The sequence below is a fragment of the Aspergillus puulaauensis genome, chromosome 2, assembly GCF_016861865.1.
Source record: "Aspergillus puulaauensis MK2 DNA, chromosome 2, nearly complete sequence".
NCBI lineage: Eukaryota > Fungi > Ascomycota > Eurotiomycetes > Eurotiales > Aspergillaceae > Aspergillus > Aspergillus puulaauensis.
In genome coordinates this window covers 158441-181057 of record NC_054858.1, presented here as the reverse complement: position 1 = coordinate 181057, position 22617 = coordinate 158441, and the positions used below count along the sequence as shown (strand labels likewise).

The 22617-nt window shown below is 50.9% G+C and overlaps 11 protein-coding genes across 11 annotated transcripts; 5 read left to right on the top strand and 6 right to left on the bottom strand.

Annotated features, from left to right (window-relative positions):
* Positions 1-1354: 1354 nt before the first annotated feature.
* Positions 1355-2413, bottom strand: APUU_20071S (uncharacterized protein; the record flags this gene model as incomplete). The annotated part of the gene is made up of 5 exons (XM_041698671.1): positions 1355-1516; positions 1578-1753; positions 1822-1941; positions 1996-2096; positions 2154-2413. The coding sequence occupies 5 exons, from the start codon at positions 2411-2413 to the stop codon at positions 1355-1357; spliced, it is 819 nt and encodes a 272-aa protein (XP_041551833.1).
* A 399-nt stretch (positions 2414-2812) lies between these two features.
* Positions 2813-3342, bottom strand: APUU_20070S (uncharacterized protein; the record flags this gene model as incomplete). Its single annotated transcript, XM_041698670.1, has 2 exons — positions 2813-3029; positions 3278-3342. The coding sequence occupies 2 exons, from the start codon at positions 3340-3342 to the stop codon at positions 2813-2815; spliced, it is 282 nt and encodes a 93-aa protein (XP_041551832.1).
* A 117-nt stretch (positions 3343-3459) lies between these two features.
* Positions 3460-4688, top strand: APUU_20069A (phosphotransferase family protein; the record flags this gene model as incomplete). The annotated part of the gene is made up of 3 exons (XM_041698669.1): positions 3460-3549; positions 3623-3918; positions 3995-4688. The coding sequence occupies 3 exons, from the start codon at positions 3460-3462 to the stop codon at positions 4686-4688; spliced, it is 1080 nt and encodes a 359-aa protein (XP_041551831.1).
* A 2225-nt stretch (positions 4689-6913) lies between these two features.
* On the top strand, positions 6914-8448 carry APUU_20068A (uncharacterized protein; the record flags this gene model as incomplete). Its single annotated transcript, XM_041698668.1, has 4 exons — positions 6914-7045; positions 7105-7385; positions 7432-7778; positions 7826-8448. 4 exons carry the CDS (start codon positions 6914-6916, stop codon positions 8446-8448), a joined length of 1383 nt encoding a protein of 460 aa, XP_041551830.1.
* Positions 8449-9619: 1171 nt separating this feature from the next.
* On the top strand, positions 9620-11383 carry APUU_20067A (uncharacterized protein; the record flags this gene model as incomplete). The annotated part of the gene is made up of 3 exons (XM_041698667.1): positions 9620-10162; positions 10210-10363; positions 10425-11383. The coding sequence occupies 3 exons, from the start codon at positions 9620-9622 to the stop codon at positions 11381-11383; spliced, it is 1656 nt and encodes a 551-aa protein (XP_041551829.1).
* Positions 11384-11742: 359 nt separating this feature from the next.
* On the bottom strand, positions 11743-13335 carry APUU_20066S (uncharacterized protein; the record flags this gene model as incomplete). Its single annotated transcript, XM_041698666.1, has 1 exon — positions 11743-13335. The coding sequence occupies one exon, from the start codon at positions 13333-13335 to the stop codon at positions 11743-11745; it is 1593 nt and encodes a 530-aa protein (XP_041551828.1).
* A 650-nt stretch (positions 13336-13985) lies between these two features.
* On the bottom strand, positions 13986-15187 carry APUU_20065S (FAD-dependent oxidoreductase; the record flags this gene model as incomplete). The annotated part of the gene is made up of 4 exons (XM_041698665.1): positions 13986-14684; positions 14732-14933; positions 14985-15104; positions 15159-15187. 4 exons carry the CDS (start codon positions 15185-15187, stop codon positions 13986-13988), a joined length of 1050 nt encoding a protein of 349 aa, XP_041551827.1.
* Positions 15188-16388: 1201 nt separating this feature from the next.
* On the top strand, positions 16389-18177 carry APUU_20064A (uncharacterized protein; the record flags this gene model as incomplete). Its single annotated transcript, XM_041698664.1, has 2 exons — positions 16389-16646; positions 16699-18177. The coding sequence occupies 2 exons, from the start codon at positions 16389-16391 to the stop codon at positions 18175-18177; spliced, it is 1737 nt and encodes a 578-aa protein (XP_041551826.1).
* Positions 18178-18870: 693 nt separating this feature from the next.
* Positions 18871-19293, top strand: APUU_20063A (uncharacterized protein; the record flags this gene model as incomplete). The annotated part of the gene is made up of 1 exon (XM_041698662.1): positions 18871-19293. One exon carries the CDS (start codon positions 18871-18873, stop codon positions 19291-19293), a length of 423 nt encoding a protein of 140 aa, XP_041551825.1.
* Positions 19294-19587: 294 nt separating this feature from the next.
* Positions 19588-20550, bottom strand: APUU_20062S (ATP-grasp domain-containing protein; the record flags this gene model as incomplete). The annotated part of the gene is made up of 1 exon (XM_041698661.1): positions 19588-20550. The coding sequence occupies one exon, from the start codon at positions 20548-20550 to the stop codon at positions 19588-19590; it is 963 nt and encodes a 320-aa protein (XP_041551824.1).
* A 395-nt stretch (positions 20551-20945) lies between these two features.
* On the bottom strand, positions 20946-22449 carry APUU_20061S (uncharacterized protein; the record flags this gene model as incomplete). The annotated part of the gene is made up of 2 exons (XM_041698660.1): positions 20946-21905; positions 21958-22449. The coding sequence occupies 2 exons, from the start codon at positions 22447-22449 to the stop codon at positions 20946-20948; spliced, it is 1452 nt and encodes a 483-aa protein (XP_041551823.1).
* Between the last annotated feature and the right edge of the window lie 168 nt (positions 22450-22617).

Genomic DNA, 22617 nt, shown 5'->3' with positions numbered 1-22617 from the left:
ACATGTATATTCTGGCAAGTCTTTGTTGAATTGGGCTGGATGGTCAAGGAGGGTATCGTTGATGGTCGGTATTCAATATGAAATGAAAGCTCAGCGGGTGCGTCTGGGTCTAGATACTGCAATATACCGGGATATATTGTTGTATCGTCTCACATTGGGCACACGGCATCGCCGGGGTTTGGGAAAAGTGCATTTTTCTTGACTTGCTGACATAGTGTTTCCCACAAATATGATGCAGGCGTAGGCTACTTTGTGCGTCCTTTTTTTACTGCTAGCCAACATCACATATTCCTTCCCAATTCACTCGCAATTGGGGTACGGAATTGGGGTACGGAATTTCGTCTGTCATTTTGTTGCATTGAGCTCTCCGAAATAATGTCAATCTCGCACATGCTGAACAACGAACTTTCAAAATGAAACAGAACACCGGTAATCTGAAACATTTTTGTGTCATAATTTTAATATGCCGACTTACGGGCTAGTCAGTCCACTAGTTAACTAGCTAATTAATCTCCCTTCGCTCTTTAATTTCTTATGTCCGATGGAAATTGCTTGTTCGCTTCCGACGGAGATCTGCTGGCCAACTCTGTCCGACATGCTGAACTCCGCAACGAAGCTTGAGAAATCGCCATGACCCACCCGGACCTCGAGCCCCATTCAGGACCCACCAGGTTTAAGTCTCACCTTCTCCGGATACCACGCGAGCGGGCCGATCCCCCACTAAATTTCCAAAAGCCCAGCCCCAACCTGGTCAATGGCGGGTCGAGCACCAGGAAATATTTCATCGCGATTGGGGCCCCGGAAGCCAATAACACCATGGCCACAAGGCCAGACGCACCATACCCGTAAATTAGGCATGTCTTTGCAAATGACAGTGATGTTACACCGCTGTTAGGAGCATCAGAGATAAAGGTATTAAGGTACAGTAGCCCTGGGATGGGGTTAAATGATATATTCAAGATTTAGTATGTACTTATCTCTCTCCACTTGGTACTGGGTTGGGATGAGATTCTACTAATAATAGGGAAACCTCCGAGTCTGAATACAACACAGGGGAACCAGATAGTAAGCAGATCCTGGAGATGATTTATGGGATACTAGAGTAGATTCTGGTGTCTAAGCTTATTAATATTCTGAACCCATTTATTCCAGAGAATATTGTTAAGCCATGCAGTTAATACTAACAGATGGTGGAAAGAATATCACCAACAGCAACATCAACCTCGGATATTCATAAATTTATATAGACTTAATTCATAGTTGAAGGAAAATAATGACGTCTGCCCCTCCACACCATGGAGCACAGCTACAGCAAGCAACCTCCCTCTCCCTCACCAGCTAATTTATCATATCCTCACACTGCACTGGTCATTCCCCCCCTCTGACTCCGTCCCTTGATAACAATGCTCAGATCCCCAACAGGCAGGTGAATAGGGAAATCAACCGCCTCCAGCACTTGCGTTAGGAAGATATACCAGATAGGCCAACACAAGGCAAAATTAAATGCACCAGCCGCCTAATTAGAATCTTGTTAGTTCTCACTATAACCTCAATCACACTAACAGGATTCAACTAACCACTTGCAACTTCTCAGCTAGCTCTATCGACCCATTCGCGAGTTGGAAGTAGGACCCGGCAATAAGCGAGAATGTGATAATAAGTAGAAACAGAGCGGAAAATAAGCATATATTTGTGCGCAGTGAGCAGATTAGGTATATGCATGTTAAGAGGCCGAGGGAGATGAAGTAGAAGCCTGTTAGGTGGCAGGGTGCGTTAGCGTTGTCCCTTGTTGCACAGGGAGGGGAAGGAGGGGAGGCATACCAAGAGTCGCGTGGTAGGCTGGTGTCTTCTGTCCTTCAAAGGAATTACCGGTCGGTGAGTAGTTCAATCCAGTGGCGAAGAATGGCATTAGGCCGCCGCCTTGGACGAGCCAGAAGGTTCCTACAAGAAGAGTTAGTTATAGATACCTACAAGGAATAGTGGCGGTGACTGCACCATAAGTAAAGAAAAGCGCGCAGGCGAAGGTGTTTCCAATAATCCATTCACCAATTGCGCCTAGAAGCTGTATAATGCCGCCGAAGAAGATATATGCTGGGCTGTAGGGTTCAGCCATGATTAGTATAGTCTAACAGTGAGGAGGGGATAAGGCCTACACAAGAGCACTGCCGTTCCCCCCCGCACCTCTCCATCCGATAAGCATGCAAGCATTCGGCGTTGAAGCAAGCAAGAAGCCCATTAGACAAATAGGTGTGGGATTTCCCAGTTTTTTACTGAGGCTCCCTTTAACAGATGGGTGCTTGGGGCTCAGGTAGAGTTTCTCGAAGGTCTCGCGTGAGATAGGCAGGAAGACACTCTCCGCAGTCTTCATGCGGTTAAGAGAATCATCGCCCTTCTCCATGGTGGCGTCGCTCATGGTGGGCCGGGAAAGTGCAGAATAGAAGTGTGAGGTGAGAAATGAGGGATGCTGGATGAGGTGAGGGTCAGTAGGTGCCGGGGAATGCGCAAGACCAATATTTAAATACACGCCATGTTTCTTGTCCCCGACTTACCTCCATTCTCTTCTCGTTGCAGTGTCATCTCGCCATTATTCCGTGTGAACCAACCAGCTCGTTATCCCCAGAGATTCAGCGGGGAAGAAATGTTGTGGAGCGGCATCTGGTCGAATGGTTTCCATGGCCGAAAATGTGAGCTGCTGGCAAGTACCGCGGTCAATTTGGAGATCTCCAGCAACAATAATTTGCAGCTTTGCATATCAGAGTGCGGGGAAACAGCTTGGATCCACTCCGCTTTGCTGTCAAGATAGCGAATTGACTTATTCATCGCGTCGCATTGGTGCAAGGACCGCTTGGCCGTCAACTTCAATGTGCCCGTTAGTACGATCCCAACGGCACTGGTTACGAAACTTAGGTAAAGTCCGTTTACTGTCTTCAAGCAGGAATTTCGCGGGGCTGGTGGAGATGCCCAGCAGTCCATAGATGACACCGTATCGTACTTCTAGATTGGAGTCATCCCGAAGCTCCGTCGGAGTTCTGTGAGCATATAAGTTAACTAACGAACTATAATTAGTTACCCGAGTGGTTAATCCCACTGGGCCAGCTGTTAATAATACTTGCTAGAATAATTATTGGATTATTATCTATATACCCAATCAACGCCTAAACTCAAAAAGAAAAACTAAAAAAAAAAAATACAGTTGGATTGCTGAGCTCTGGGTAGACGGTTGGTCATGTAAATGAGTAACAGATGAGAGCATGGAAATAATGCCTCATGTACTGACAGTATTCTCCCCTCGGTGACACTTAGAACATGCTGGGGCCGAGGTTCCCTGTTACGCTTAGGCATATTTACTATTTTAGTTGCTTGCTCTTATACATATATATTAGAATCGTGATTACTTTACATACTACATACACTTCTTTGTCAGTTCTTTGACAGTCATTTCCCCATATCATAATCACCATGGCAGGAGAAGTGCGCCAGCCCATAGATATTGCCTCGTTAGAGCGGTATATTGAACAGAATGTGCAGGAGCTCAAGACTCCACTCGAAGTCAAGCAGGCAAGTCTGGCTAAGATCAATCTCATGCTATATCCAACGGGCGACTAACGTGTTGTCACTGCAGTTTGGCTTCGGTCAATCAAACCCTACCTACCTGCTGACTGCCGCCAATCACAAACAGGTCGTTCTGCGCAAGAAGCCCCCCGGCAAGCTGGTCTCAAACGCGGCTCATAAAGTCGAGCGCGAGTACAAAATCATCCGCGCATTAAGGGATACGGACGTACCTGTCCCCAAGGCGTACTGCCTGTGCGAAGATTATAGTGTCATCGGCACGCCCTTCTACATCATGGAGTTTCTAGATGGGCGGCATTTAACCGACCCAGCGATGCCAGGCGTGAGCGGAAAGGAGAGGAAGGCACTGTACGTTACAGCTAAGGGCTGGAATACCAACACCAACAGCCCTGCCAGCAACCCTGTACATACTGACAACACCCAGCTGGAAGAACGCGGTGCAAACCCTCGCCAAGATCCACAGTGTGAACCCCAAAGCCGTCGGCCTCGAAAACTTTGGCAAGCCGGCAGGTTTCTTTGAGCGCCAAATCGCAACCTTCACCACAATCTCCAAAGTGCAAGCAACAGTCGCTGACGCGGATACAAAGGAACCTGTCGGCGAACTCCCCCACTTCAATGACATGGTCACCTTCTTCTCGCAAAGGAGCACACAACCACTTGACCGAGGCACCCTCGTACACGGCGACTACAAAATCGATAACCTGATATTCCACAAGACTGAGCCGCGCGTGATCGGAATCTTAGACTGGGAAATGGCGACCGTAGGACACCCGCTCTCCGACTTCTGCAATCTAACAGGCCCGTATATAATGGACGGGGCGGATAGCCAGCGGTCGCAATTCGCGCCAGGGGTAGTTCCGGAGCTACCGCGGCGCGAGGACTGCATTGGCTGGTACGCTGAGAAGTCCGGGTACGACGTGAGCTCGGACATCGCGTGGGGTGATGCGTTCTTTGCATTCCGGAGCTCTGTGATTATGCAGGGCATTGCAGCCCGGTTTGCTAGGGGGCAGGCTAGCAGTGCGCGGGCGCGGGATTATGCGAATAGGGCGAAGCCGTTTGCTGAGGGGGCTTGGGAGATGGTTAGGGCTCTAAGAAGGGTTTCTGGGGTGAAGTTGTAAGGAGTACGCAGTCCACCTACATATCTACTTAAGACAGCTACTCAGTAGTCAAAACTGAGGTCCGGACCTCACTTATCCCATTCTCGCTCCGCCTCTATGTAGATGCGTGTAGCTTGACATTGACCTCCAGATCTAAATTTAAATCTAAATCCGATGTGACTGAGTTGGTCAATGGGATGCGTTGCTGAATGCCGGACAGAAGGAAGCTCGCGGGAATAGGACGGTCAACCACATGCTGCCCCGTCGGACTTAATTTCACAAGCTTACGCAGAACTAGACGGAACTCCGTCGGACTTGGTGGCAAGGGGAAAGGTGCGCAGCGGGAAAGGCAGGCGTTGAGATTCAGTGCCAACAGTTAAGGCGAGCAAACTTTGTTCCCCCAGTTTCCTTGTATATTTCATGAACTGCTGTGATCCAGACTTGGGACTACGATTGGCCATTTCTGCAACATGTGAATGCCGCGGAGGACAGCCACGTTAATCCCTAGATACTATCCAATTCACTAGATAGCCCTCCTGAATTCGAGATAGTCGGTGGTCATGGTGGCGGCGTTCTAATTGAAATTCATGGCCATTTAGTCGGTCTTGCAGTGTTCCGTACGGAACATTAAAAACAGTTAGCTCGACGTATAGAAGGAACTTCGTCATTTTTAAAAGCAAAAATTGCTTCTTAGATTCTCTCCTCCTAATCAATAATAACAAAAAAGAGCTCTAGGCTTCTCTAGTATAATCCTTTATTTTATAAGAATTTCTCCTTATGCTTTATACCTGCTGGTGCAATAACTACCCAGCCTGATATATAGCGTTGCTGGTATTCATTCAATTTCTAATCTGTAAACAGCAGTTGCAGGCTCGAAATCCTTAAATAGTATATAAAGTAATACTCTTTATCCTAGTCTTCTCTATCTCAGCCCTAATCTTTATATTCTTCTTCTTAAGCACTATCTTTATTATTAATATATAATAAATACTTAATCTAGAAAATATTATTATAAGGATTATATAAGGTCCTTGGCCTTTAGGGTTGTTGCGAATAGTGTGAAAAAGTATAATACACCTAATAAAGAGAATAAAGAGTCGCGAGACTTAGATTTCAAGAATTTAGGATTATTAATAGATTAACGCTGAAGCTCTAATGTTATGCCCTTCGCGAAGTAAAGAGGTTTCCTCGCAAGCTGAGTCAGCTTCCAGCTTACTTAGCTTAACCTTTCGCGAATACCCAGGCTGTCCTGCGGAGGGTCTTCCAGTGAACTAGGAACCATATCTGCGTCCCTACAATGACGGAAATCAAGGTGCGCTTGTCTCTCAATTCGTAGCAATTAAGTACGTACGCAGCCTGAACGCTAAGGCAGTAAGGAATCAAGGCACTGATAAGTAAACCAACCAATCAAACCTGTCAGACACTCAGCACGTGACTCTTTTTCGCTCATTCAGTGCCCAGTTTGAATCTTTTAAAGTGCTTACTGGTCTTTAAATAGTATTTCCTATCGGTCTGGCCTAGGGTTTGCTTGGGTACGTGCAGATTGTGTGCCAGTTTGCGGCGCTGAATGCTGCTAACTGTGATGGCGCAATTATAAGGGTAAATGCGTGATTGAGGCATCAATATAGTGTGTTTTGTAAATGCTCCTTATCTCCCATTAATTCTCTTCTTGATGCGAATAATAAATTCAAAATGACTTTCCTGTTGTGTAGTTTGCAAATGTGACGTCTAAAGCTAGGGTTTAATTCCATCGCATAGATACATATAATGGCCAGTCGATCGTTGGTTAGCAGTAAACCACGTATCATACCTTTTCTATTCATGACTGCTACGAATAACCTCCGATTTTATAATATAATCTCCAATTAAGCAGAACTACAAATATACCCAACATTATACGAATATGGCGCTTGCTATGTCGGCCGAGAATGTTGAGATATACCATCCCAGTGGAGCATGGCGTGCTCCAAACAAAACCATTGATAGGACCAGCAGCCACGCCTATATTAAGGCTCGGCAGAAAACCCGGTACTCTGCGTCTGCCAAAGCTGTCGCAGTGATATGATAGGTGGTCTATACGCGCAGAATGGGGTTGATGCATGCACGGACGGTTGAGGCTGCAGAGGCACGAAACATCAACTAGCATGTCGCGATGATAACGAGCCCTGACGTGCTCTGTACCGGGGAGAATAATAAGAGCGCGACCTGCCCGGGCAGTCAGGGCTTGCGACTCTAATCTCCCGGCCATGGCCTTCCAGTATGTGCCCCGGTTCTACCGGTCGTGTCTGTTCCAGATTATCATTGTTGGGCTGGTCGCCTTCTGCGAGCCTGGGATTTGGACGGCGCTGAACAATCTGGGAGCTGGAGGAAATGCCAAAGTGAGTAGCAGGCATCACCGAATTCTTGTTCTGTGGATGTACCACTAACGAACGGCCAGCCCTACTTGAATAATGCGGCCAATGCCCTGACATTCGGACTCATGTCCGTCGGCTGTTTTCTCGCTGGTGGTGTTTCCAACAAGATCACTGCGAAGTGGGCGTTGTTTATCGGAGCAGCGTTCTATACTCCCTATGCAGCCGGCCTGTACTGCAACAATCGGTATGGGAACGAGTGGTTTCTCCTGCTTGGAGCTGCGCTTTGCGGAGTTGGAGCGTCTCTGCTCTGGGCCAGTGAGGGCGCGATTGCAGTTGGATATCCGGAGGAGGAGAAGCGAGGACGGTACGTACACCATACTGGTCAGGTATTGCTCCAACTGACGTTCTAGATATGTCGCAATCTGGATGGGAATCCGACAGATGGGACCGCTGGTCGGTGGCGCGATATCGCTCGCTCTCAATGTCAACACGGCGCATACTGGTAAGGTCTCATACACGACATATCTCGGGCTCGTCGCTATCTCGGCGCTGGGTGCTCCGTTTGCACTGCTGCTGTCGCAACCTCAAGATGTGGTCAGAAGCAACGGCACCAAAATCCCATACATGAAGAGGACGAGTGTTGCCATTGAGTCGCGCGCTATCTGGAAGCAGCTCAAGAACAAGTACATGCTGCTCCTGATCCCCGTTTTCCTGGCCGGCCAGTTTGGTTCCACGTATCAGGGGAATTATTTGACGAGTATGCAACCTATTACTGTCCGGTATTCATGTCGCTAACAGCAGCAGCGTACTTCACCGTCCGGTCGAGGGCTCTCGCGTCGTTCCTAACAGCAGTCGTTGGCGTCGCAGCGAACATGATAACAGGCATAGTCCTCGATCTGAAATTCGTATCCCGAGACACGCGGTCTAAATTCGTCTACGTCGTCGTCCTCGTCTTCGTCACTGCAGCCTGGACCTGGAACGCGATCGTGGAGACAAAGCTCTCGCGCATGGCAGAACCGCCAGCCTTCGACCTGGGCGATGGGCCCTTCTTCAACTCCGCGTTCACGGTGTACATGTTCTTCCGGTTCTTCTATGAGGTCCTCCAGACGTATATCTATTGGCTGATGGCCGAGATCAAGGGCGCGCAGGCGGATGGCGACATTGCGAGGACGACTGGGATCCTGCGCTCGTGGGAGTCTATCGGCAGCACGATTGCCTATGCGGTCGGCGCGACGCATTGGCCGAACTTGAACCAGATGATTCTGGGCTTTTCGCTCTGGGGGCTCACTATTCCGTTTACCATACTCGCGGTGTTTGGCAATTGGAATCGTTCGGAGCCGATTGAGGACGAGGAAGAGGACAGGGAGGCAGGCAGCAGCAGCGTCGAGGAGCAGTCGGTGATTGTGAATCCGCAGGGCAAGGATTAGATCGAATTCATCAGCATGTATTTTCGAAGATTCGCCTCCTACCAGACGACTATTTTTCACGGTTCCGATATGTCGTGCGATATCCGTAGACATCGTCTCGAGAATTCCCGACCGTATAACCGAGACATGGCGACTGATCGAGGTTCGGATGGGAAAGAATTATTGCACTTCTAGGCATTTCTATAGACAATAGACAATGATACAATCGTGCAGATGCATGCGGAAGGCCGTGGGTCGTGGGTCGACCAGAGGGACACGACAGCAATATGATATCACTGACATTCGAAGCGATTCCACCCTGCGCTGCTTATAATTTGGGCCCTGAATAGTTACAGGAGTTAATGAATAGTGGATAGTAATTATAAAACATAACGGCCGACATTACTCGTGCGGTGGCATAAAACTTATGCGTAGATCCACGGTTCCACAGATCGGCTGGCGAATTATAGAGACGACGAAAAGTCTGACTCTGTGGAATGATATCATTCCTGGTCACACAAGGGACATGGACTCTCCGACTCAATAGTCGCAAGCAGTCGCAGACCCGTAAAAGTCGATGGAGCCTTCAAGTTGTAATGGGCCTGGCTATGCTGGATTCCCCTACAGCAAGGGATGCCACCACGACCACCAAGACTCGCACTATGGCAACCAAGCATTCGCCAAGTGCCTGATTTGAAGCTGCAAGTTAGTAGTCGAGTTAAATTACGGTCGCGACTTGATAAGCTGTGGCAACCTCGGTTGTGTCTCGGGATGCCGACGGCCTCGACGGCGATCCATGACGTTGCTGTGGATGAAGCAACCAGATCTTCGGCCTCTCATACTCAACAGAGATTCGTCCTCTAGGAACAGTCTAGTGCTGTGGGTCGCCAGCCGATCACTGCTGCAGACTGCTGGCCAAACCGGTTTGAGGCTTACCGGGCACGAACCCAACTCGGAGCATTGCGGTGCAGCCAAAAACCGGTACTGACGCCATACTAATGATACTATCGGACTTAGTACTATGGAACATGAACCCACCCGTGGCCACCAGAGCTCGGAACAACGTCGGTGCAGATTCTGGGCGAAAAAAACTGGACTCTTATAAACCCCAGGGGCAGGTCACCTCATCCCGACGTAGTCTTTCCCCCGTCTTTGACTCCCAGAGATTGCTCGCCGCATCCCCACAACAATCATGGCGGACGTCGACCAACGCGAGGTTCAACAGGCCCTCGAGGCCCATAATAAACCCCCGTCTGAAAAGGGCGGAGACCCCGACAACGGGGGCACTCCCGACGCTCCTATCATCCCCAGCACGGGGGTTGAGAAGGCCGAACAGGAGAACGCGCGCAAGGAGAGTGTGCGCTCCGATGGGAAGCGCGAATTGAAGGAGTACGAGTGCTATGAGAAGCTCGGATACTGCTGGCCACGGTGGAAGAAATGGGGGTATCTTGCTGCGGTCGCCTTCGTGCAGGTGTCCATGAACTTCAACACCTCTGTCTTTCCCAATGCCGTGACGCCGTTGTCTGAGGCCTTCCATATCAGTGAGCAGCACGCGCGTACTGGCCAGATGGCCTACCTGGTTGCATACTCCATTGGATGTGAACTTTGGGCTCCGTGGAGTGAGGAGTTTGGGCGCTGGCCTATCCTCCAGCTCTCCATGTTCCTGATCAACATCTGGCAGATTCCCTGTGCGCTGGCTCCTAACTGGGGGACCATTGTTGTCTGCCGTGCTCTTGTATGTATATTTCTCCTGTGAGCAGTGCTTTATGCTAACATCAACAGGGTGGTCTTTCTACTGCCGGTGGTAGTGTCACGCTTGGTCTGATTGCCGATATCTACGAGAAGGAGACGCAGCAGTTTCCTCTCGCCTTCATCGTCTTGTCTTCGTGCATTGGAACCAGTATCGGTGGTGTCATTGGTGGTCCCATCCAGCGCTGTACGTCTTGTTCCCTTGTTCCCTCTTAATACTGCCCAGTAGCTAACATACTGTACTCTAGTCCTCGACTGGGAATGGTTCTTCTGGATCCAGCTCATCTTCGGCGGCGTCACCCAAGCCATCATCTTCTTCATGCCCGAGAGTCGCTCGACCATCATCATGGACAAGGAGGCCAAGCGCATGCGCAAGTCCGGCGAAGACCCCAACGTCTACGGCCCCAACGAGCTGAAGAAGCCTCGTGTCTCGGCCAACGAGGCATTCCATATCTGGGTCCGTCCCTTCCACATGCTGCTCACCGAGCCCATTGTCTTCTGCCTGTCTCTCCTATCCGGTTTCTCCGACGCCCTCATCTTCACCTTCCTCGAGAGTTTCCCCCTCGTATACGAGCAGGGCTGGGGCTTCGGTATCCTCGCCACCGCCTGGGCCATCATCCCCATCAACCTGGCCTACTTCCTGACCTACTTCTCCTACTGGCCCTGGTTCTGGCGCGACCAGCAACTCCGCAAACGCATCGACGACGACGACATGGCGCCCGAGCGCCGTCTCAAGTGGCTCCTGTGGCTGGCGCCCCTCGAACCCATCGGTTTGTTCGGCTTCGCGTGGACATCCTTCGGCAAGGAGCGCAACATCCCCTGGATCGCGTCCATGATCTTCTCCACCTGCGTCGGTATCGCGAACTACGCCATCTATCTGTCGTCTGTCGACTACATGGTCGCCGCGTACGGTGTCTACTCTGCATCCGCGACCGGTGGTAACGCCTTCGCCCGTGATCTGCTGGCTGGTGTGTCGGCGATGTATGCCACGCCTATGTACCAGAATATCGGCGACAAGTGGCACGTCCAGTATGCCTCTACCGTCCTGGCTTGTTTGTCGTGTGTGGTTGTGGCGCCGATTTATGTCTTCTACTGGAAGGGCCCGCAGATTCGCGCGAAGAGTAAGTTCGCTCAGGCTCTTGCGGCGGAGAATAAGACGAACCAGGGACGGAGGGTTAGTAGGATGGAGAGTCAGCAGTGGGCTTAGGCACGAGTATTATCGTCATGAGTTTGATGATGATGATGATGTTGTTGTTTATGGAAACGAGAATAGTGTTATATCATGTATCTATACCCTGATATCTGTACATATGGATCAACTTCTGGCGGTTGCATGCCCATTATGATTGGCATTGTTATGCTTGTATGGAATTACTCTAGCATTGAATGATAAACTAGTCTTATCACTAGATATGCTTCTGTAGAAGGTACATGCAGTTCGCACCGCCAGTGACAGTCCCGCGTCGCTGGTCGGTGCGGGCAGCGTTGGACTCCGTGAGGGTTTGGACAGGAATCCTACAGCCTTGCAGTAAATGTAGCCTAAGTCAAGTTGATCGTACGGCGGGATTACACCAGGTGTATGCTTTCAGTGACATCTCCAGAACCGCGGATCCTCCGGGTCTTGGAAGACACCCATTCCCACATGGCCTCTGGGGGGAGTCTACTCGACCTCCAGAGGTTCATGGTTCTCCCAAGGAGAGTACTTATCGATACAAATACCGTCCCGGCGACATTCATACTTTGGTTCTTGCAAACCTTCGATAGATGGGTCAGCATGTGGCCCGTGTTTTTCAGGGTGCCTCCTGTGATACTGGCGAAGCTCTCTATTGCTTCCAGGTCCCTTTGCAGCTGCGTCTTCAAGCTCTGGTATTCTTCCCGAATGGCTGGGTCCGGACTAGAGTCTAGATCGCAGTGGTCGTTTAGTATATCTTTGAGATCCTGCAGGTGTTCTTTCAATATCTTCTGCGCGTCCTTCAGTCTCTGCACCTCGTCTCGAAGCTCCGGGCTGTCGTCGCGAAGTGTACGCTGTTTCTGTCGAATGCCTGGAATGACGAGTTCTCGCAGAAAGTCGCGACGCTCAATCAAGGTGTCGCGGTTTTGTCGAAGCCTCTCGGTCTCACTGCCAGGAAAGGAATTGGGCCTGCTGAACGCGCCCTTCATGTACCGATCAACGAGATCCCCCGTCAGCGTAAGAGGGAAGCGAGCGACCACACCGCGAGAAATAGAGAGCAGCAGTTCCCTCCCGCATATGGCTGCTGTCAGCGCAGCGTATAACTGCCAGTCATCGTTCTTGTGCTCGTCTGCGTAGTCTGAAATGCCCCGGACGGGAAGACAGGGCATGATATCCATGACACCGTCAGCTTCCATTTCAAAGCAAAGCACGTTCTCCCGTTGGGCGATCGCATCGCGCGTTTGTGAATTCTTCATCACCACGTCGTCCGACCCAATAGCCCCCTGGAATACCCTGACTGGCTCTCCATCGCGCCTGTCGCGCCAACAAAGCTGCCCTGGCAGCCCCGACTCAGCCTGCAGGCAGTCACATATTGACTCTGTATGGGCGAAGCCCGGTTTATAAAGACGGTCTTTGGTGGGTCGAGCAAACCCGGCTCCAGTCGGGGCCTTTGACGCGATATCGTCGATCGACTTGGACAGAAGCAGCGTGTCAGGGGACCAAAGGCGCTGGTCAAAGAATGTGATTGCTTCCAGCAGCTCTCTTGGAGGTGCCCTGGTCATTCCAGTCCGTTGGAATCCATGCTGCGTCCATTTGCCAGTGTTCCAAGGCACAACCTGAGTCCCGAGCACCACGTCGCCGAGACGAACATCCTCCTTTGGCGAAGGTGCTCCTCCGGCGATCCCTACAATCAGAACAAATCGCATTCTGGGAAAGCTGCTGCGCATGTCGGATGCAATTGTCGATGCCCGGATCCGACCGTGCCAACCTGATGGAGGGAGATTAATGACGACGTAGTGCTCCCCAACTCGACCGAAGACATAGTGGTTTCGATCGCCCTCTCCCCGGGCCAGGGCAACATGGTCATAAGTCTCATCTAGAATTGCCAAGGCAGCTCGATACTCCTTCTGGAGCACGCATATCCAGCCGATTGTGAAATTCACTTGCGAAGGACACTGTTTCGCAGGCGATGGTGTTTCTGAAGCCATAGGATTGGTTTGCTCGCAATGTCTGGGCAGAGTGCGCCATTCAGAGATGGAATGAAGCCATTAAGAGATGGAATGAACGAGCCTATTATTTAATGACCTGGCTGGCCCTGCGCCTCTCTGTGCATACTGGAGGTCCAGCATTGCCTCGTCACAGCCTCACCCGGGGTGTCTTTTCTCTCCCTGATTGGCCAAAAGCTGCAGCTTCCCTTGGCAGGGGTAGAGCCGCACTATATATAGGATAAATAATTAAATCTGTATCGAAAAGGGGCTTAGCAGGTCCTTTAATTTGTGTTCTTGAAAGGCTTTCTTGCTTTAGAGCGTTGTTGCCTTACTATTACCTGGTTGGGTGCCTGAGGCAATACACGACCCTACGCATTAACGAGTCTAGAATTGTAGATTTAAAAGTATTTGATGTGGCAGCAATTCCGGATTATTTTCTAACCCGCCGGTGCGTAATCCAAAAGCCTTTGTACGACCTTAAGTCTTATCACGGTCTTTTCGGTGCTTGGCCAGACACTGAGTAGGCCTCCTTAATAAATACCGCTACTTCTTCCTCTGGCGCACTGCCGCTTGGTCGCGGACCAGGGTTTGGCACAGACCCTGTTAAATAATGCTTAGATATTCAATATCGGTATAATTCACTACATCAATCACAACTTGCTCATCGGCAGCAAGTTCAGCTCCTCCTGTACCAGACCAACTGCGTCCTGCGCCATCCCCATGCCAGCCTGATATCCAGTCCCTCCAGCTCCATAGTTATGCACGACTGTTTGGCCAGGGCTGAACTGCTCTCTTTCCACTCGAGCTCCCCCCTCTCGCGACGGCCGAAACCCGACTGCAACCTTGAGAATATTTGTTTCGTTGGATTTAAGAGCCGGTAGCAGTTCTCCCGTTCTATGCAGAATCGACTGCGTTTCCTCCTCGCGGACTTGGCTTTCATAGTCGCCTTTCTGCATGTATCCGCCGAGAATTACTGTCGAGTCTGATAGTGGCCGTGGGATGATATACGTCTCGTACTTCTTCCCATGACGCATGGTGTTTTGGTTGACTTGGGGTGCTTTTACCAGGACGATCTGGCCTCTGGTGGGATAACACTTCTGGTCGTTGACGCCGGGAAGTGTCTTCGCTGCATTTCCGATGCAGTTGAATACAAGCTTAGTATTTGATGACAGGAATGCATCGTCTAGCGATGTTACTCCCTGTCGCGCAAATCGTACTGAGCCATATCTAGGCTGTGACAGCAACGACTGCAGGTGGCAACAATGGGCCGGGGCATTCAGCGTGATGGTAGTGAAGCGCAAACCGAACGCGACATTCGGCGGTAATTCCTCCTTCGGAATGACTTGAACCTGTCTCAGTTAACTCCTGTTTATAATTTAGATGCTGATGAGCTTACATCACGCAGATACTCGGTTACGCTCCGGATCTTGTCCATCGACGGTTCTTCATCCCAGTATTCAATCGACTCCGTCTTCTTGAGGAATTTCGCCTCTTCGGCTTGTTCGTCAATCAGTCTCATGAGAGTCAGATACCCTGCTTTGTCCCATCGCAAGGCATTGGCGTCGTTGCCTGAAACGCCCGAGAAATTCGCCCCGGCCCTGAAACAGTCAGTGGAAGCCGCGGAGAAGATCTGGGCCAGGGTCACTCACCAAGGCGAGGTGTAGTTGACATGGGAGTCTTCAGGCAGATACTTTGCTATCACCGTGACATGACGTCCATATCCCCGTTTTGACAGCTCCAAGGCCACATTTAGCCCGATAACGCCGGCGCTGTCGCAGCCTGGAGTCAGCGGAAATCAACCGAGTACTGCAGGGTTAACTTACCCTACAACTACAATGCTGTCGCGAGCCATGGTGTAGTCGGTGTTGTTGAAGTTGTTCGGTCATTGTGGACTCCGAAAACGGGTCATATAAAGCCGCTCGTCTCCCCACTTGCTATACAAGTCTGGTTCCGCCGGGCAACGTTTTCCGCCGGACAAGACGATGTCTAATTGGCTGCGTTCGCCGTCGGCGGAGATTCGCTTAACTGTCTCCAACATTTGACTTGTCGGTAAGTTGATAACAGTTGTCTCTAGATTGGAGAGTAAGCCAGTGTAGTTGCGAAGCAGTTGGATGTTATGCAGTTATGCAGTTATGCAGTTATGCAGCCTGACGCAGCTTGTGCAGGTAACTAGAAGCATGACGCACGGACTACTAGCCAAGTTATATATATCGGTCGAAGCACGCTGAAACTAAAATCGAAATACCATTCGACTAACAACCCTACTAGTGGTTATTAACTGTCTTTCTTTTTGCATTATATGCCAATAAATAATACAATGCACCATGTTGCCCTCCGAGCCAGAATCCATGAACCTGCTGCAGAGGTCGCTGGCTGGTCTGGGGAGGGTCTCAAGGCCAGAGTATCTAGCGATATGCAAACCATAATAAAAAGAATCGAGATTCAGGCATCATAGAGCAGATAAGCATGGTGATTGCTTATCTTAAGCTTCTGGTGCGTGGCAGTGATAAGCGACCGTGGGGAAGAGCTTGTGCTGACTCTATAGTCTATGCGCATTGCGCAACAGCATAGCCTGAAAGTTAATCCAATCTAACCCAAGGAGAGTATCCACCGTACATAGCTACGGCATACAGGAGGCCGTAGAGTCATCATCCGGAAATATCCGTATGTCGCAATCAGCGAGAGAATGCTGGTCGGGTGGAAGGAATGATACTGTAAGGGGCGCAGTCTGGACAATGAGAAATGAGAAGTCAAACAAACACGCAGGAGGCTTGCAGAGCGCAGAATCGCGCCCCTTTAGGGTTCTTCGTCTGCTCATCGTTGCTTCTTCCAGCCTTCTCATCGTTCAGGCGTGCCGCTTAAAATTAGCAGTCCAATCGACCCCTGCGCGCCCGTCACGATGGCACCAATAATCATCGCCCTGCGTGTCGATCGGCTTGCGAGCTTCGCTTTGCTTGTCCTTGACTCCTTTGCGACTCTTTATAAATGCGGGCTGACCATCTCGCCACATGGCGCGCTGAACGAGCGTGAGCTTGTCTTCTTGTCCGCCCAGAATGCGTTGGATCTACAGCAGTCTTGCTCTGTTCTTAGGGTTTGCGGCGGCCGCCCAGGCTCGCCTTGTTCGACATGACGGCTCTTTCACGCCTGATCATGTCCTTCGAGTGACTGCGGGGAGTTATAGTGAGGCATGCGATGAGCGCCATTCGGTTTTGGTCAATGGGTCAGCGCCTGGTCCGGAATTGCGCCTGCGCGAAGGCGAGGTCAATTGGATCCGAGTGTATAATGACATGACTGATGCGAATACCACAATGGTATCTATCCCTCTGACGAGATATTAATTGTTAATGTTACTGACTTGGGCAGCACTGGCACGGCTTGACTGCGTTTACTGCGCCCTTCTCCGACGGAGCCCCGGCTGCAAGCCAATGGCCCATCCCTCCTGGACATTTCTTCGACTACGAGGTGTTTCCGGAGATTGGATCCGCAGGGACTTATTTCTACCATTCCCATGTCGGGTTTCAAGCCGTCACGGCGAGGGGAGCTCTGATTGTGGACTCACCAGCTCCGCCGCCGTTTAAGTACGACGAGGAACGGACCGTCCTCATATCAGACTACTTCAACCAGACGGACGAGGAAATCGAGGCCGGCCTGGTCTCGACTAATTTCACCTGGAGTGGCGAGACAAAGGCAATCACGGTCAACGGACACAGCCGACAGGCGACGAATGCCACCGGCTCATGCAAGCTGGCTGCCATTTCTGTGGAGCCGGAAAAGACGTACCGGTTGAGATTCATCGGAGGCGCCGCGCTGTCGTTTGTTTCGCTTGCCATTGAGAGCCACGATGTGCGCATCATCGAGGCAGATGGCCACTACACGCAGCCTCTCGAGACCAGCTTCCTCCAGATCGCCAGTGGCCAGCGATACAGCGTGCTCCTGACCGCGAAGAGCGAGGAGGAGCTCAAAAATGCCGACAAGCGCCAATTCTACATCCAGATCACGACGCTGGAGAGACCGGAAGTGTTGACCAACTTCGCTGTGCTGTCTTATACTGATTCACCAGACTTGACCACCGTCCCTTCGCCCCCTCCGCTCCCGGTGGCCAAACCGGTCCAGGGCTGGCTGGACTACAAACTGCAGCCTCTGCATCCAAACAACGACTTCCCAGCTCTGCACGAAGTAACCAGGAGAATCGTCATCGACGTCCACCAGAACATCAGTGACCGCACGATCTGGCTGCAGAACGGCTACGACTGGGTTGAATCCTACCCGCAATCTCCATACCTAGTCGACATATACAACAACAAACTCAACCTGGATGCGACGTACTACCGCGCCCTTACACGGGGCAACGGGTTCGACAACATTACGCGCACTTTCCCGGCTCAAGTAGGCGAGGTGCTTGAGATTGTGTGGCAGAACCGCGGCGCTGTGGACAACGGCGGTGTTGATGCGCACCCGTTCCACGGCCACGGCAGGCACTTCTACGATATTGGCGCCGGTGATGGGCTCTACAATGCTACTGCGAATGAGGAGCGGCTGAAGGGTACGCATCCCATCCAGCGCGATACCTCTGTGCTCTACAGATACCGCGAGAAGGCGGGTCCGTTGGTTCCATCTGGCTGGCGGGCGTGGCGGATTCGAGTGACGAGCCCTGGAGTCTGGATGTACCACTGCCATGTCTTGCAGCATATGATTATGGGAATGCAGACGGTGTTTACCTTTGGTAACCGAAATGACATTATTGCGGCTTCGGGGCCGGTTGATGCTGGATATTTGACGTATGGTGGTTCGGCGTATGGGAATGCCACCAGGGCGCCTCTTGCGCAGCATTTCAATGATTAGATTTATTCTTGTATATATTTGAAGTTGATAGTTTATACAGTTCACTAGGAGTGCTATTCAACTAACTCAACTGGGCTAGAGTATTGCCAACAAAGTTAGCCTGTTCTAGCACAGCCTCATTCAGCTCGGTTCTGAACTTCTTATGAAGCTGTACGCATGAACTATCCTGATATTCACTTTCAGGCCAACCAAACATGGCAGCAAAACGAAAACATTCAGCTTCCAAGTTAAAGCATTCAGATACAGATGAAGCACCAGCTCCCCAAGCCACGAAACCCAAGCAAAGCAAGCCCATCCACAACCAGGGCCAGTCCCGCTTCTTCCGCCTCCCACAGGAAATCCGAGATATGATATACAACGAAATCTTCATTTCCCAGAGACGGTCCATATCGCCTTGCTGGGAGGCCGGAAACACAAATTCCGCAGCTTTTTGTGCAAACTCCCCATAAAAGAGCAGCTGGAGTATGATCGAACACAGCCACTGCCTTGCATCTGTACCAAGGACCACTTCGCATGCACTCCCCGGGCTAGTAGCCCATCATATGAAGTGAAATCTGTACGGACGCCCGCTGAGCGGCGGAAATTCAGGGTAATGGCCCTGCTGCGGAGTTGTAAGAGGCTGTAGGTCCTCTCTCCTTGTGAAATTTGATGTACATTTATATTCACATATCCAGGTATTCCGACACAGTCGAGATGCTCTATACCAAAACCTGCTTCTACATCTCGAACCCGCGTACAGCGCTTGAACTGCCGAGCCACATGCCCCAATCCCGCCTGAGCCTCTTTCGGCATGTGGCTGTCGAGTCGGCCCCCTGGGGGGAGAACATTGCTCCGCGCATTATCGGCCGCTGGAAGGAGGTTGTTGATGCACTGGAGATGCTTGACGGACTACAGACACTGTGGATTATCCTGCGCCCGACCTTCGGGGTGGCTTGGTCCGTTGAGGACCTGATGGAGCCGGTGGACAGGGCTGCGCTTGCGGTTCGGCCACACATATCTCAAACCCGTATTTTCTCGATGGCCCCGGTTAATCCGTCGAAGAGGGAGCCCTGCCCGCGGCATCCCGGCCCGCAGCATCCCGATAGTGAATTTGAGGTGGACGATGACTTCTTTTAGCATATGGATCCTGGTTTGGCCTATCGAATCTATCTGCCCTCGCCGCTTAGGTGTTTACCAAGGACTTGACGTGCTAGATAGTATGATACCTGCAGTTCGTTTTGTTGAATACGTCCAGACCCTTATTGGTCAATCCAGTATTCTTTGGATTTGTTGGTAGATTTTAGGAATTGCTATATCGACTCAAACAGAGCATTGTGCATATGAATGCATATCTAATCAGTTATCGACGAAATGAACATTCATCATATGGCTCATAAAAACATTTCGCACCCTAATATAAATATCAAAAGATTATTTCAACAAGAGAGAAAGCAGGTCTTCAAGACCGTCCATCTCTAGATAAAGATGCGGCTCAATAGCTTCAATCTCCATCAAGATAAATGGACGGTCCTCGGTCACCAAGCCATCAATACGCAAATACCCCATCCCCCCTGTAGTTCCATTCCCAAACCGTTCCCAGAGGGTGTCGAAAATAGCATTCACAGTAGATAACGTGCTCTCCCCTAAGGACTCGATAGGTATGCGAGTAACCCGACTACCGAATTGCTCCTGGCACCTGAACTCGCCACTCTTGGGCACCTTCAGCACAGCGTGGGAAAGCCTTTGGCTGACGAAAACAAACGAGTATTCCCCCGTGGTGATTGCTGGTTCGAATGGCTGCACGACTAAGGAACTTTGGAGTTCACCTTTTGCAACCGATTCCAAGTATCTGGCGTCGTTGTCTGATAGCTTAGAGATGTCCGGGATGAAATGGGTATTGTTGGAGGATGCAGATACGGATGGTTTCAGCACGAGAGGACCGGACGATTGGAACGCCTCGAGCTGTTGGAGAAGCATAGACACAGAGCAGGGCCGCTCTATATCGAATATCTCAGTCTTGGGTATATCGAATCCAGCCGCTTGCATGTCGAGGAGATATCTCTTGTCCATGTTCCACTCGACCAGGTCGATATGGTTAATCACCTGCGGACAATTCTTTCCCTCTCCATTGGCTTCAATTGCCTTTTTGGCTGTCTGCAGGAAGCGCTCAAACGCATCGGGATATCGAACGTAATCCTCCGCCCAGAGGAACGTGGCGAGGTCGCTCTCCAGCAGGGTGGCAATTATGTCCTCGTCGGTCCATTGTTTGATGGTTATCGAGGCTCCCCTGTCCGACAGACGCGCTGGCAGCATCTCATTCGACCAGTCATTGTCAGATACGTATTGCTCGGTGATATGTGGTGGAACGCTGGTCAAGAATAGGATTCGCTTCATTCCTGTGGTGTGGACTAAGAGTGACCAGAGCAGTGACTGCAGTACGGAGTAATTACCGAAAAAATAAAACCATGAATTAAATATTTGTCACGATGTTCAATGTTGGTCTATTATTTGCGGGGCGAAGGAAACGGGGGCTTTTACTTTCCCTCCCACTGGCCAATGGTACAACGCTTGTATGCCGATTGATTACGACTGCAGTTCGTACTTTTCAGTCCACTGTCTGATTCGCCATATTAATAGGCAATGTGTCTAAGTTCGTTTGCTCGTTCGCTACCCCGCTTATGCTAGAGAATCCAATCATGCACTCATGCACTGTCACCTATCCAGAGAATTATCTGCTGGCACCACAAATCAAATAAACGCCAACTTTTGCTGATTGCCAATCAATAATTCTATACACACTCATGGGCACGCAAACCCTCTGCACAGTCCTCACTGCCGCAAGATCCTAAGAAACACGTCCGGCACCAATCGTCCCCGGCCGTATCAATACCGCAACTATAGCACCACAATGGCTTGGCCCCATGTACCTGTGCTTCCTCGGACATCGCCTGCCGGATTGGCCGGGCACCAGGACCAATTAAGTACTTCGCGATTGACTGGGGATCAAGGAACGCAGTGCTATTGAGCTTGGGAAGCCAGCGAGCCCACGAACTCCGCCTGCGGAACGCCGCCATGACGCGGAATTGCTTGGAAAACTCACGGTCGACGGCGAGGAATGCGCCCAAGCCGCGGATAATCTCCTTGTCGCCGTCGTTTTGGGAGTATTGATGAACAAACTCGCGAAATGCAGCCCCGATCTGTTCGCTTTTCGCTGGCCAATCCTCCACCTCGGCGACGTTCAATATCCCCAAGGCCTCGATTAGAACCGGGATCGCGATGGGCCTGCTTACCATGCACCGCCAGAATTTAAGGGTCTGGAGGATTTGGTCCCGCTTGTGGTATGCGAGGTGGCGCATCATCAGGCCGTTGAAATTGATTGCCACGCCGCTCACGCCCATTCCTTTCCCGAATGCGATCATGTCGGCCTGGATTTCCCCATTGCCAAAGTATTCTGGCCTTTGGCAGGCTAATGGCGCACCGCATCGCATAGCGGTCATGGCCTCGTCCACGATAAGGCAGATGCGCGCTTGATTGCAGCAGGATAGCAGGAGGTGGTATAGATCGGGGGGTAATGTTGACCCGTCCGAAGTGCTCACCAAATCGCATACGACAGCGACACAGCCTTGCTTTTTGGCGTCAGTGAGCTTGTTCAGTAATGTAGACTCCGACGAGAAATCGCTCCGAGTGATCAAGATTGATGTAGGCCCTGCGCCAATAATCCTACTCTCCCATTCGACGGATGAGTGAGCCTGGTTGACTGTTAGCCGTGCCATTTCGAATGTCAACATCCGGGAGCGTTACCAAAGGCCCATATGCACTGCCGTAGATCCCCTCCACGATGGCCAGTTTTGGCGCTGTCGCATGAACATCAGACCAGCCTAGAAGGTCGCGCACAAATTGCTGGACTTTCTCAGGTTCAGGATCATCCTTGAGAAGCGGCGACAGTGCTGGATCCTCCACAACTAATGGGCAGGTCGACGCGGTGTTCAAGAGAAGGCTCGCTACCGTTGTTGATATGAGCGCATCGCTGACATGGGCGTGAAACGAAATGGGCCAGTAACCGTTGAAAAAGGATTGAAAGCGCTCGGAATATTCGCTGAGGAGAAGATGGTACTGCTGCTCAACCCTGGCTGGGTTGAGGGTGTAATCCTCCCAGAGCTTGCGAGCGCGATCGTCGCGCGTGAACCCGCTATTCGAGTATATGCTGCCCCATGAATTATGGAAATCGTGATCTAGAGGGGGAGGTTCTGGTGATGTGTGGCCATTGGCGATGGGCTTGATGGTAACTGTCATGATGGTTTTTTTTTTGAAGAAAGCACAGAGAACAGGAGAGAAAATGACGACCCTCAATGTTTACGGATAGTTACCATCGGCGATTCGTCATTAGTCAACAATCAATGATGGATTGCTTTGGATTGCTTTGGACTTGTTCGTGGCTGCTCATCCGGCCAGCTGAACCGT